This window comes from Scyliorhinus torazame, chromosome 13 (genome assembly GCF_047496885.1).
Source record: "Scyliorhinus torazame isolate Kashiwa2021f chromosome 13, sScyTor2.1, whole genome shotgun sequence".
Lineage (NCBI taxonomy): Eukaryota > Metazoa > Chordata > Chondrichthyes > Carcharhiniformes > Scyliorhinidae > Scyliorhinus > Scyliorhinus torazame.
In genome coordinates this window covers 4896019-4910536 of record NC_092719.1, presented here as the reverse complement: position 1 = coordinate 4910536, position 14518 = coordinate 4896019, and the positions used below count along the sequence as shown (strand labels likewise).

Here is a 14518-nt window from a genome sequence, read left to right as displayed (position 1 = left end):
CCAAAACCTAGGACTTGGCTCCTCCCTCTGCAACTGGATCCTCAACTTTCTGACCCATAGACCACAATCAGTAAGGATAAATAACACCTCCTCCAAGATAGCCCTCAATACCGGGGCCCCACAAGGCTGCGTGCTTAGTCCCCTACTATACTCCCTTTACACACACCACTGCATGCCAAAATGTGACTCCAAGTTACAGGTTTGCTGACAACACGACCGTAGTGTGTTGAATCTCGAACAACACTGAGTCAGAATACAGGCGGGAGGTAGAGACCAAAAGAGAAAATGCTGGAAAATCTCAGCAGGTCTGGCAGCATATGTAGGGAGAGAAAAGAACTAACATTTTGAGTCCAGATGTCCTTTGTCAAAGCTGAAGGAGATAGAGAACCTAGTGGAGTGAAGTAATGACACCAATCTCTCTCCCAATGTCAGAAAAACTAAAGAGCTGGTCACACCCCTGTCAGCATCACGGGGCCGAGGTGGAGATGGTTAGCAGTTTCAAATTCCTAGGGGTGCACATCTCCAAAAATCTGTCCTGGTCGACGCTACCACCAAGAAAGCACAACAGCGCCTATACTTCCTCAGGAAACTAAGGAAATTCGGCATGTTCACATTGACTCTTACCAACTTTTACAGATGCACCATAGAAAGCTTCCTATTTGGCTGCATCACAGCCTGGTATGGCAACTGCTCGGCCCAGGATCGCAAGAAACTTCAGAGAGTCGTGAACACAGCCCAGTCCATCACACGAACCTGCCTCCCATCCATTGACTCTGTCTCCACCTTCCGCTGCCTGGGGAAAGCGGGCAGCATAATCAAAGACCCCTCCCACCCGGCTTACTCACTCTTCCAACTTCTTCCATCGGGCAGGAGATACAGAAGTCTGAGAACACGCACGAACAGGCTCAAAAACAGCTTCTCCCCCACTGTTACCAGACTCCTAAAGACCCTCTTATGGACTGATCTGATCTCGTCACACATCTTCTCTACTGAGTAGTACTACACTCCTGTATGCTTCACCCGATGCCTGTGTCTATGTATTTACATTGTGTATTTTATGTTTGTCTTATTATGTATTTTCTTTTCACGTACGGAATGATCGGTCTGAGCTGCACGCAGAACAGTACTTTTTACTGTACCTTGGTACATGTGACAATAAACAAATCCAATCCAATTCTCTCTGATGTAATGTATTGTCACTGTTGTAATGTATTGTATTAAGTTATTGAGTATGTTACTCTTTTTAGAATGGCTTTTTCCTTTGGGCCTATTCCAAACTGAGAATGTTGGCAATTGACATGCTTCTGCATCTGCCCTGAGGTCACCCTCGGTTGGCAGGTATCTGCAATGGGTTGGGGTCAGACTCCTCCTGATTTTCTTCCTCCCCAGTTTTCAGCACTCTCCCTCAATCCTCAAGGTGCTTCCAGGAGTCCAGGCCCTCAGAACCACGCGTTGCCCAATAGCTTTCCCTTGTGTTTATAATTAAAGGAGATAGAATAAAGTTACTTTGTGTGATGTGTAATAGATTTCAATACAATTTACATTCTTGCTTCAGCCATTGAATACATCCCAGTTCCTGAGTGGACTCAGATGCGCAAAACCTGGGGGAAGCGGGCAGCATAATCAGATGTGGAAGAGGGGGCTGGGGGGGGCAGAGTTCCAGATAAACTGTGGCCTTTTCGAGGAAGGGGTGTTAGCATGACGGCGATTGGAATAATCAAACCTGGAGGTTACCAGGACACAGAGAAGCTTTGCAGGTGTGGAGGGGCAGAGCTGGAAGTAGGCCATTGTTGGTGATGTAAAGGATATGGGGTTGCAAACTCAGTCTGGGATCAAATAGGATGGCAAAGTTTCCAAATAGTCTGGGTTAGGCTGGAGCAACAACTGAGGGAGGGGGAGGAATCGGCAGTGAGAGTGTAGGTTTGGGGGGGGGGGGGGAGAAACATCAGATAGTAACAGAATGGGGACAACTAAATCATCTGCCAACAATCACAACCATGGTTCACATATATTCACACACACACACACAGACACCCGCATCTGAGGGTTTCCACACCAGCTCTTAGCCACATTTCAATGGGAAAGTATTGAGTAGTGTGGGGCAACACTTCCCGACAATGAGGTATAGGGATAAACTTGAGAAATAATACTCCTGAGTGATCTTTCACTCACTTCCTCTTTACTGTTTGAATGAAGAAAATCTTTGATGTATAAACTACACTCTGCAAACATGCTGCTGCATGTACCTGGGTAATAACTGCTAAATAGAAAAACATTTGCAAAATTAATTTTAATTATAAATTCTAATAGCATTTGTTGGTGTAAATAATATCCACGGTAAGAAGTAGTGCTATGAATATTCAAAACCTGGCAGAAGTCTGCTTCAACAAAGCCCTGGTTAGGACACACCTTAAATATTGTGATTGGAGGCTTCACACGTCAAGATGGATATATCGGTATTGCAGGGAGTGCAGTGTAGATTTACCAGAATGATATCTGGGGCGGGATTCTCCCCTAACCGACGGGGCGGGTCGCACCGGCGTCGAGGAGCGGCGTGAACCACTCCGGCGTCGGGCCGCCCGGAAGGTGCGGAATCCTCTGCGCCTTCAGGGGCTAGGCCGGCACCAGGAGGGGTTGGTGCCACGCCAACCGGCGCTGAAGGGCCTCCGCTGGCCGGCGCGGGTTGGCGCATGCGCGGGAGCGCCAGCGTGTGCTGGTGTGATCCCAGCGCATGCGCAGGGGGATTCTTCTCCAGCCATGGCGGACCGTTACAGCGGCCGGCGCTGAGGGATAGTGTGCCCCCACGGTACAGGCCCGCCCGTGGATCAGTGGGCCCCAATCGCGGGCCAGGCCACCGTGGGGGCACCCCCCGGGGCCAGATCCCCCCACGCCCCCCCCTCCTCCGAGGACCCTGCAGGCCGCCCGCAGAGCCAGGTCCCGCCGGTTCGGACCTGGTTTGCTTTACGCCGGCGGGACCGGCCGAAAACGGGCGGCCACTCGGCCCATCGCGGGCCGGAGAATCACCGGGGGGCCGCTGCGAGCGGCCGCCGACTGGCGCGGCGTGATTCCCACCCCCGACAAAACCCCGGCGCTGGAGAATTCGGCAGCCGGAGAATTCCGGCAACCGTCGGGTCGGCAGGGCAGGATTCACGCCGCCCTCCGGCGATTCTCCGACCCAGTGGGGGTCGGAGAATCCCGCCCCTGAACTCTGAGTGCCAATTATGCAGAAGAAACTACGCAAACCAGGGTTATAGACTGGTTAGAAGCTTAAGGGATGATTTGATTGAAGATTTCATAATATTAAGGACAACAGACTTTCCGTCCATCATAAGCTTAGAAGAAGGGATTTTCGTTGATGACTGCACAATGTTCAGCACCATTCACAAACCCACAGATAATGAAGCAGTCCGTGTCCAAATGCAGCAAGACCTGGACAATGTCTAAACTTGGACTGACAAGTGGCAAGTTACATTCGCGCCACACAAGTGCCAGGCAATGACCATCTCCAACAAGAGAGAATCAAACCATCATCCCTGGACATTGAATGGCATTACCATCACTGAATCCCCCACTATCAACATCCTGGGGGTTACCATTGACCAGAAACTGAACTGGTTCAGCCATATAGATACTGTGGCTACAAGAGCAGGTCAGAGGCTGGGAATCCTGCGGCGATTAACTCACCTCCTGACTCCCCAAAGCCTGTTTAACATCTACAAGGCAAAAGTCAGGAGTGTGATGGAAGACACTCCACTTGCCTGGATGAGTGCAGCCAGTATCATTCTGGCAAATCTATGCTACACCCTCTCCAAGGCCATTACATCCTAACCCGTCATTTGGGAGTTGGAAACTCCTTGGGCCAAATGGAGACATGAGGTGGTCTGAAACAGGCTTCATTATTTGGGGGAGCTGCGAACATTTAGCACACCACCACTGGCAGCACAGAGCAAGCTGATTGCAGGCTGTAGCTCGAGGTGATGTGGAAGGAGAAAGAGCGGGAATGTTCAAACCTGAAAACGAGGGTAAATCCTTCTCTGAATGAGCGTATCTGCCCTGGAAAACATGAGTGGAGCAGTACCGTGCCACCCAACCCTGCCCCCTCACAAATCTCTGCTCAGCTGGCAGCCCAATTTCCCAGAGGGGTCCTCAATGGGACATTAGGCCCCCTCATTAACATTCACATCTTGTTTGTTCACTAGGTTGGCAGTCAGGGTCAGGGCCAGGGGGTGTGGCTTGGAGGGGGGGTCTACAGGGTATCCCAATTGTTGGGGGGGGTTTCCACTGAGCCCCGATGCTGGCGATATTTTGGGGAGGGGTCTTTACCTCAACAGTGAGGTTGAGACGACCTTTAAAAAAGGCGCTCCGATCTCTGTAGAGCTGAGCTTGCTGGCTCTCCAGAGGAGAGGTTGTGGTGCGAGGTGCTGCGGAGGGTGAAGCCCTCGGCCCCATGTGCGAGGCCGGGGTCGATACAGCTGAAGGTGGTGTGCAGGGCGCGCCTGATGAGGTCGAGGATGAGCTGGCTGTTTGAGGGGGTGGAGGACAGCTGCCAGTGGTGTGGGAGCTGCAGGCGGGAGCAGGGGCAGATGTCTTAGCCTTCGCCTTGCTGATTGCTCGCAGGCAGGTCCTATTGGGGTGGAGGTCAGTTTCTCTGCCCTGTACCTCGGCATGGCGAGGGGACCTATTGGAGTTCTTATCCCTGCAGAAGGTGAAATTTTCCCTCGGGGGGGGGGGGGGGGGGGGGGGGGGAGTGATGGGTCCCACAAGAGTTGGGGTTTGTCCATTTTGTATTTCGAAGAGTCGGTTACCATTGACTGTTAAGATGGGGAGGTTTTTTTTTACTGGGCAGGAGGTTTAATATGTTGGGTGTGGTTTTTTTTTTGTAAAATGCAAAATGTTGAAAATTGGAATAGAAATACTATTTTTTTTTAAAGTAAGATATTTATGCTACCGGTGGTCGCGAGCCCAAGGCCCCCGGTGTTACGGTAAATTAAATTCTCGTCTTTAAAGATACCGAGGTTGACCAGAAGAAAACTTTTCCACTCGAGGTAGCAGTGAAAAGAACGGCTGGTTCTTGCAAAACAGGCTCACGTTTCTATCCATCGGTGAGCCGAGCGTTTACTCAGCGAGGAAACTACAACAACTTTTAGACAACTGCTCATGTGTGAGTTACACGACTGTTCCTTTGGTGATGTGGTATTTGTGTTGCTGTGTTAGGAATAGAGCACAGGGAGCCTAGGGAGTATCAGTAGAAACAGAGGCAAGCTCCAGACTACTGATAGCTTGGGCTAATACAGTGTAAATTACGCAGGCTGCAGTGCACTCACACTAGCCCATTCCAACTGGTGCAGAAAATTGCCAGCAGTTTAGGAGAGTTTCTAATGGTCCAGATTCGGTGCACTGGCAGCCGGGTAATGCAGGAGCACTAATTCATGAAGAAACATTGCACTTTCAACACCACACAGGACATTTCTAGAAGTTTATACCCATGTTTAATTATTGAAAGCTCAGTTGTCTCAGCATTAACCACATCCAACAGCTGTTAAAATGTTGTGTTTATTTCACTGGTGCTGTGCAGTGGGAGATGCATTATGCTCGGTGTTGATTAAATTAACAACAGTGCCCCCAGTCGGAGGTAGCTTATATATCAAGTAAGCCAACTGAAATGTGCTTCATGTCAAAGGAATAAGTGCTGAATGAGAGTGCTATCCATTTCAGACCGACAGAATTGCAAAGTTTTGAAATAGTTCACTGTTGTTAATCGAGCCCAGGAATAAACCTGTGTGAAAACACATAATTGACCAGGGCAGTAACATCTTTTGTTGCGGTTATGACCACGTGATTGCCTTGATAACGAGTTGTTGTGGAATTGATTTTGAGGGGTGTATTTTCCCAAGGGAGCTCTTTGCTTGTTTGCTATAACTTTGTCAAGGAGCTGTGAAAACCCAATTGTCTAAACGTGGGTGGCACGGTAGCACAGTGGTTAGCACTGTTGCTTCACAGCGCCAGGGTCCCAGGTTCGATTCCCGGCTTGGGTCACTGTCTGTGCGGAGTCTGCACGTTCTCTCCGTGTCTGCGTGGGTTTCCTCCGGGTGATCCGGTTTCCTCCCACAAGTCCCAAAAGACGTGCTATTAGGTGAATTGGACATTTTGAATTCTCCCTCTGTGTACCCGAACAGGTGCCGGAATGTGGCGACTAGGGGATTTTCACAGTAACTTCATTGCAGTGTTAATGTAAGCCTACTTGTGACAATAAAGATTATTATAATTACCATTAACTCCATTTTCCAGTGTTTCTTCAGCTCTTCCTCCATTGTTACGATGTGAACTCAGGTGAAAACCTTGATTCATTTTACTGAAGCAGAGCAGAGTTTTTCAAACTCCGCCCCCTCCACCCCCCACCCCGGAACCACTTTTACCAACTGGTCGACCTTCACGACCCACCATTTTTGCCCACCTGTAAAGAGGCAGGTGAGCCTGCTTGGTCCTCACGATATCACTTGTTTTATTATTCAATATTATATTTCTGATGAGGGCTTCAGCTGATGATTTACGTCCTTGCTGCATCTTTTGAGAAACATCAAGGGGTTTGTCCTCGAATTCGCCAAGCTTAGTCTTCAAAGTTTTAAACTCTCAGTTGCCAATACTTCCCTGCATATAATACACATGGACTTTGCATCCTGATTTGCATTCGCACCATTAATTTAATCTTTATACTGCTTTATTCCCGATTTCAGTTTTTTCTTTGTTGGCTGTTCACCAGAGGCCCTGGAGCTCTGTTCAAAGCTAACACTAACACTGCTCTGTCCCACCATGGACTCTCCTCAGCAGCTCTCTCCAGCAGATTCAGTTGTGAGTTCCTGACCAGGAGGTACACTGCCTGTTTGTGTCTCTCACCCTCTCTACCTTGTAACAAAACATCTTCAGTTCCTCACAGTTCCTTGCCTTGCTAGCCCGCAGCCAGAAAATGGAGGAATCTCTCCTCTTGAGATTTTCTGTCGATTGCACTGACGTACAGGGTGCATGATGTCGGTGTATGTGCTGGGCGCATGGCCTGCTCTCCGTCACCACTGCTTCGAACTGGACGACTGCATCATATAATTTAAAAGCCGGCTGCGGACATTGGGCACTTCTCCTGCAATCAGGAACACCACAACCGATCGGTCCGCGACCCTCCTGACACCTGCCCACTCCCTACCCGTGGGTCGCCACCTACACGGTGAAAAACTCTGATGTAGAGGACATGGGCCTGATAATGCAGTTCCTGTTGATAGCGTAAAACGTTTGTTTATGTGTGTTCCACAAGTCTGTCTCTGAGGCTAAACTTTTTAATTTGACTTCAATGCCTGCTATGATGGAAAATCAATTCTGATATTCAGCATCAGCGTCTAGGTTCAATGAAAGGGAAAGACCAGGTGTGTACAGCATGGTAGCACAGTGGTTGGCACTGTTGCCTCACAGCACTAGGGACCCGGGTTCAATTTCAACCTCGGGTGACTGTCTGTGCGGAGTCTGCACGTTCTCCCCGAGTCTGCGTGGATTTCCTCGGGTGCTCCGGTTTCCTCCCACAGTCCAAAGATCTGCAGGTTAGGTGGGATTATGGTGTTACGGGGATAGTGCGGGGAATGAGCCTAGGTAGGGTGCTCTTACAGAGGGTCGGTGCAGACACGATGGGCAGAATGGCCACCTTCTGCACTGTGGCGATTCTATGGATAAATAGAGTTGCTTTTCTGGTCACTTGAACAAATTGGCACACTGTGAGAATAACCTTTATATTGTCTATTTAAAAACAGCAATCCGCCTTTGTGAAACATGTTCACGCATTTATTTAGAAAGTATGTTTTTTTAAATAGGCAAAGGTGAAACCCTGTTTTAAATTAACAGGCTGTTGAATTAACGAATGCAATTAATAAACAAAAATGAACCTTCTAGGCCATGGAAAAGCCAAAACAATTCCGGCTGATCTCAGCATTATCTGACTTCTTCCAACCATATCCCTTCAGTTCTCTCTCTCTTCCCAAAACATCTAGGGAGCGATCTACCAGCCGCATTGCGCCCAAACAGGAGCGCGATCCAGCCGGTAGATGCCAGGTGAAGCCTCCCACAGGCTTCCCGGCAGCCAGTAGCCCTGGCGTGATCTACCCAGACCTCGCAAGGCATCGCGATCAGGATCCCGCCCACAATGGACATGACCAAGCCCCACATGTGTGTGCTGACCTGGGATCTATCGGGCTCCCGGCATCCCCCGGGCCATCAGAGGCCCCTGGGTGGTCAGGGACAGGGCCCCCTGACCATCCCTATGGAACACGAGTATCATGGCACTGCCTAGGTGCCAGGCTAGCAGTGCCAGGCTGGTACTGTCAAGGGTCAGGGCCTGGGGGAGCCATACTCATGAAAGGAGGGTGGATGAGGGTTTGGAGGGTCGGAGTGCAGGGCGGGTATGAAGGGGCCTTTAAAAGATTGGCGAGGTGAAGGATGAGAGTCCTGGGAAGGAGGGATCGAAAGGGGGGTGTGCGGAAGGCCTGAAAAGGGAGGGCCCTCAGCGACCCCATAGAGGGGTAGTCATCACAAGGGGGTGTGGGGTAGTGCCCATGTTGGGGGGAGATCCATAAGTCTTCTTAGAAATTGGGGCACCCTTTCAAAATGGCCGCCTGATCTCCGAGGAGCCGGTCTGGCCCAGTGAGTTCAGTTCCCCGATGATGAAAATAATTCCAAATGTGGGGTTGACACAGGGCCCAGAAAAGTGACTAAGCGTGGTTAGATAGCGGTGGGGAACTCCCAACAAAACCTGCCACAAATGACAATTAGAAAACTTTCCGTTTGATCACGCCCCCTCATTCCTTGTATCAGCCAATTGTAAAACTAAAACACCGATGGACGGAATTCCATTTAGGTGCCATAGCTTCAGCAAACACTGTTTGTGTTGTTACACATGGTTTCCTCAGTTCGTCTGCCAGGCTGGTACTGGACGATTGGGAAACATGTTTGTGTAACTTCAACTCTTTAAAATTAATGTCAAACCATTTGAAGTAGTTGGATAAGCATGAAACCTAAACTTGTACTTAAAGAGAGAAGCACTCAAACCAGCCAGACCTCGAGATTACTGTGTCTTCCAAACTCCGACCTGGAAAAATTTACAATTCCAGATAGGCTATTGGAAATCAATGCGTCCCCCCTGATTAGCCAAGCAAGAGCAACGATCTGCTAACTATGTACACTTATTGAAGCAATTCTGAGCAGAGGTTGATGATAAGGATACTTTGCACAGCACCTGATAATGGTCCATTAACTGCTGCTGGCATATCTGGCAATGTAGATAACTCCTCTTCATGTGAGTGTTGCTGTTTAGCAGAAACCACAGATGATAGCGAGAAAACAAGCAGAATAAAAAAAACAAGAGTTAGGAGCAAAATAGCAGCTTATGATCAAGACAATTTTTTTTTTAAACCCCGTGCCTTCAGCGGCAGCAGCAATAATCTTTCACATCTTCGGAGCCTGTGTAGCCGTTCTGTAAACTCAGCTCTGCAACGGTGCAGTTCACGATCCACGTTGGCTGGTGTGCTTACAACAAACATTAAATACCATCACATGAGAAATGAAAGGTTTCGTCTCCAACTCTGTTAAACTTACCATACTTATAAAAATGTATCTCTTCAAAGAGTCTTAAGATGAATTTCAACAGAGTTGGGAACCGGATGCACTGTGGTGTGTGGTTGCATGAGGCACAGGTAAAAAAACAGAAGAAAATGCACTTCCTGTTGGCAGTCAATTCCACACAACTGCTTAAGGATATTAGGTCATTCTCGGTAATACAAATAGCATAATACGTTAAATGTTTTTGGGCAAATTATGGTGATACCAACCTGCCCTTCCCCCTCTTGGCACAGGGATCGTGGAATAAAGTCTCCTCTTGCTACTGGCCAACAGACAATTCCAAATGGTCAAGACTTAAATCACCAAAGTGCCCTAAGGCGATGGCGCAGTGGTATTGTGACTGGGTAAAGTATTGCAGAGACTAAGGGTAACGCTCTGCGGACCTGGGTTTGAATCCCACCATAGCAGATGGTAACCATGGACCGTTGTCAATTGCCCTTTAGGGAAAGAATTCTGCCCTCCTTAACTGGTCTGGCCGTCTTGTGACTCAAGATCCACTGCAATATGGTTGACTTATACTGCCCTAACAACTGAGAAAGCCACTCGGTTCAAGGGCAATTATCCCAGGAGTTAATTAAAAGCAAGGGGCAGGATTCTTCATCCGTTTTCCAGCACGGCGCGCCCCCGCCGACAGCAGGATTCCCCGTTCCCGCAGCGGCCACTGGGGTTTCCCATTGGGGCCACCTCACACCATCGGGAAACGCGCAGAAAATAATTGGAAGGAAATATTTGGGTACTGTAAATTTATAAAAGAAAAAAAAAGAAAAGAAAAAAAGATGTTTTGTAAATTGTTTTTATTTTTCCAATTAAGGAACAATTTAGCGTGGCCAATCCACCTACCCTGCACATCTTTGGGTTGTGGGGGTGCGACCCACGCAGACACGGGGAGGATGTGCAAACTCCACATGGACAGTGACCCGGGGCTGGGATCGAACCCGGGACCTCGGCGCCGTGAGGCAACAACGCTAACCACTGCGTCACCGTGCTGCCCGATGTTTTGTAAACATGAAGCAACATGAGGTGGGCTTGGACGGTTCGAGAACACAGAGGACACAGATTTAAGGTGATCTGGAAAAGAGCCAAAGTTAGCACGAGAAAACTTAATTTTACCGCAATGTGTGATTGGAATCTGGAATGTACTGCCAGAAAGGGTGATTCAACCATGGATTTCAAAAACACCTGAACCAAAAAGATAAAAGTAGGTGGGGAAGTGGGACTCGTTGCCATGGAGAGCTGGCATGGACTTAATGATTATGTGGTAATGGTTTAGGTGGAGATCCAAAGAGACTTGGGGCTCAGGTGTTTAGATCCTTAAAATGCCATGAACAAGTGCAGAAAATAATCAGAAAGAAATGCCAGCATTTATATCTAGAGGATTGGAGTATAAAGAGTAAGGGTGGCAGGGTGACACAGTGGTTAGCACTGCTGTCTCACAGCACATGGGACCCGGGTTCAATTCCAACCTTGGGTGACTGTCTGTGTGGAGTTTTCACATTCTCCCCGTGTCTGCGTGAGTTTCCTCCGGATATGGGCCAAAGGCATGGGGTTAGACCACAGATCGGCCATGATCTCATTGAATGGCAGGACAGGCTCGAGGGGCTGAATGGCCTACTCCTGTTCCTATTTTCCTCTCTTTCCAATATTTGGTGAAAAGTCTTTAATTGAAATGTTAATCTATATTTTCTCTTTCAGAAACCAATTGACCCCCAGCGCATTTCCAATGTTTTCTGTTTTTATTCCCAAGGCTAAAATTACATGATTTTAAATTCCTAATTTGATGTTAATTTGCCAATCTCACTCAAATGTTTTATTCGGAGGCTGGGGTTAAAACACATGGGATGGACTTCCGGGTGCAGCTATGCAGAGCTAGGTCGCATATTCGGCAGCTCCCGCTTGGAATGGACTTTTGGGCTCTTTTACAGGGCCCCCACGGCATTTGTTTGACATTTTCCGGTGTGGGAAGAAGACTGTAACATTCCCCTGACAGTGTCCCCCAGGAATGTTATGTCGTTTGGTTACCAGACCCGGCAGAAACAGTAAAAGACTTGTCTGTAACTGCAGGGGAGAGAGGAGCCTCTTCCAGCATGCAGGCGGGGGAAGGGCAAGCTTAAAGCTGCAACCTGACTTGAGGGCCTCTAATAAAGGTGAATTCTAGCAGCAGAGGGAACAACTGTGAAAAGATCTCACCAAAGCCATTGAAGAAGCGGGGACGAGGCTTCCGGTGGCGGCCATGGAGGAGTAGGTCGCGCATTCGGCAGCTCCCGTCTGGAACTTACTCTCAGACCTTTTTCAGGAGTTTTCACTAACGTTTTGGGGCAGATTGGTGAAGCGAACACTGCCAAAAGGATTCCCTCTCGAGACTTCCGGTTGCAGCTATGCGGAGCTAAGTCGCATATTCGGCGGTTCCCGCAAAAACGGACTTTTGGGCTCTTTTCAGGGCCCCCAAGGGCACTTTATCGACGTTTCCCGGTGTGGGAAGGAGTTAATAATAGCTCCCCGTCAGTATATGGCTTTAACTAGGAGCGGGGCGACAAAAAAGGTGGCGGTGGACCAGAAGAAGTGAGGGAAGAAGGACAAAATGGCGGCGGGCGGAGACCAGGCAGCGTGGAGGCAGTGGGCGGAGGAGCAACAAGAGGGTATCCAGCGCTGCCTCAGAGAGATTAAAACGGGCTTGCGAGAGCCGATGAAGGCTTCTATTGATAAGCTGCTGGAAACACAGACGGCCCAGGGGGTGGCGATCCGAGAGGCTCGACAAAAGATCTCTGACAATGAGGACGAGATCTTAGGCCTGGCGGTAAAGGTGGAGGCGCACGAGGCGCTCCACAAGAAATGGCAGGAGCGGTTCGAGGAGATGGAGAATCGGTCGAGGCGGAAGAATCTGCGGATTCTGGGCCTCCCGGAGGGGCTGGAGGGGCCGGACGTGGGGGCCTATGTGGTCACCATGTTGAACTTGCTGATGGGAGCGGGGTCCTTCCAGGGGCCCCTGGAGCTGGAAGGGGCCCATAGAGTGCTGGCGAGGAGGCCCAAGGCTAACGAGCCTCCATGGGCGGTGCTGGTGCAGTTCCATCGGTTCGTCGATCGGGAGTGTGTGCTCAGGTGGGCCAAGAAGGAGAGGAGCAGCAGGTGGGAGAACGCGGAGGTTCGAATATACCAGGACTGGAGTGCGGAGGTGGCGAAGAGGAGGGCCGGGTACAATCGAGCGAAGGCGGTGCTGCACAGGAAGTGGGTGAAGTTTGGCATGTTGCAGCCGGCGCGACTGTGGGTCACCTACAAGGACCGGCACCATTATTTTGAGTCTCCGGAGGAGGCGTGGGCCTTTGTTCAGGCCGAGAAGCTAGACACAGACTGAGGGTCGGGATGGGCGATTGGGGACTGCGGTGGATATGTTATGCCTATTTTTGGTTCAGGGGGTGGGGGGGGGGGGGCCTTTGCATTGCTTTGGGTTTCTTTTTCTCTGTGTTTTTCTCTTTCGGGTTGGGGAGGGTGGATGGGGCGGGTTGGGCACTGTTTTGGTTGGTGACGGGGCCTGGTAGGTGGAGAGCGCGGGATTGTCTTCCCGCGTCGAAGACTGGGGGGGCGGGGCCGGGGCGGGGAAGCGAGGATTGTTTCCCGCGCTTAGAACGGAGGGGGCAGGGGGAGAGCCTGTTGATGGGGAGCGGGAGAGGAGGGTGTGCCACACAATGGGAGGAGTCGAAGGGGAGGCGGGAGTGGCCGGGGTCAGCAGGAGTCAGCTGACTTGCGGAAGTGCAATGGGGGGAGTAACCAGCTAGGATGGGTCCTAGCCCCGGGGGGGGGGGGGGGGGGGGGGGGGGGGGGGGGATTTGAGTTGCTGCTGCTAAGGTCAAGGAGGAGCTGGAGCGAGTGGGGGGGGTCGAACCAGGGGTATGCCGCTGTGGGGAACGGGCCGGGTGTGGGGTGCGGGCGCGTGGCTGGCCGAGGAGGGGTCATGGCTAGTCGGCGGGGGAGGGGGGCGGGTAGCCCCCTGATCCGGCTGATAACCTGGAATGTAAGGAGACTGAATGGGCCAGTTAAGCGGGCCCGCGTGTTCGCGCACCTGAAGGGGCTTAAGGCGGATGTGGTTATGCTCCAGGAGACACACCTGAAGGTGGCAGACCAGGTAAGACTGAGGAAAGGGTGGGTAGGTCAGGTGTTTCACTCGGGGCTAGATGTGCGGCAGATAATGGCGGTAGGTACATAATGGTAAGTGGTAAGATGCAGGGAGAGAGGGTGGTACTGGTCAATGTGTATGCTCCGAACTGGGACGATGCGGGTTTTATGCGGCGTATGTTGGGTCGGATCCCAGACTTGGAAGTGGGGGGCCTGATAATAGGGGGAGACTTTAACACGGTGTTGGATCCGGCACTGGATTGCTCCAGGTCTAGGATGGGTAGGAAGCAGGCGGCGGCTAGAGTGTTGAGGGGATTTATGGACCAAATGGGAGGGGTGGACCCTTGGAGATTCGCAAGGCCGGGGGCTAGAGAATTTTCATTCTTCTCACATGTCCATAAGGCTTATTCTCGAATCGACTTTTTCATTTTGAGTAGGGCGCTGATAGCGAGAGTAGAGGATACCGAGTATTTGGCAATAGCCATTTCAGACCACGCCCCGCATTGGGTGGACTTGGAGATGGGGGAGGAGAGGGACCAGCGCCCGCTGTGGCGCTTGGAGGTGGGGCTGTTGGCGGACGAGGAGGTGAGCGAGCGGGTCCGAGGAAGTATAGAGAGGTACTTGGAGACCAACGACAACGGGGAGGTCCGAGTGGGGATGGTATGGGAGACAGTGAAGGCGGTGGTGAGGGGAGAGCTGATCTCCATTAGGGCCCACAAGGAGGGGAGGGAGCGGGGGGAGAGGGAGAGGCTGGTGAGGG

General features: G+C 50.7%; 1 protein-coding gene across 1 annotated transcript in view; it reads right to left on the bottom strand.

Annotated features, from left to right (window-relative positions):
- The window catches only part of LOC140387814 (protein FAM107B-like), a 192811-nt gene extending 183166 nt beyond the window's left edge, over window positions 1-9645 (bottom strand). Inside the window, exons 1-2 of the mRNA XM_072470958.1 lie at window positions 9628-9645; window positions 9269-9338 (exon numbers count right to left, since the gene is read on the bottom strand). Coding sequence (XP_072327059.1) covers window positions 9269-9338; window positions 9628-9630 — 73 coding nt within the window. The 5' untranslated portion in view covers window positions 9631-9645. The remainder of the gene's footprint in view (window positions 1-9268; window positions 9339-9627) is intronic.
- Window positions 9646-14518: the final 4873 nt, after the last annotated feature.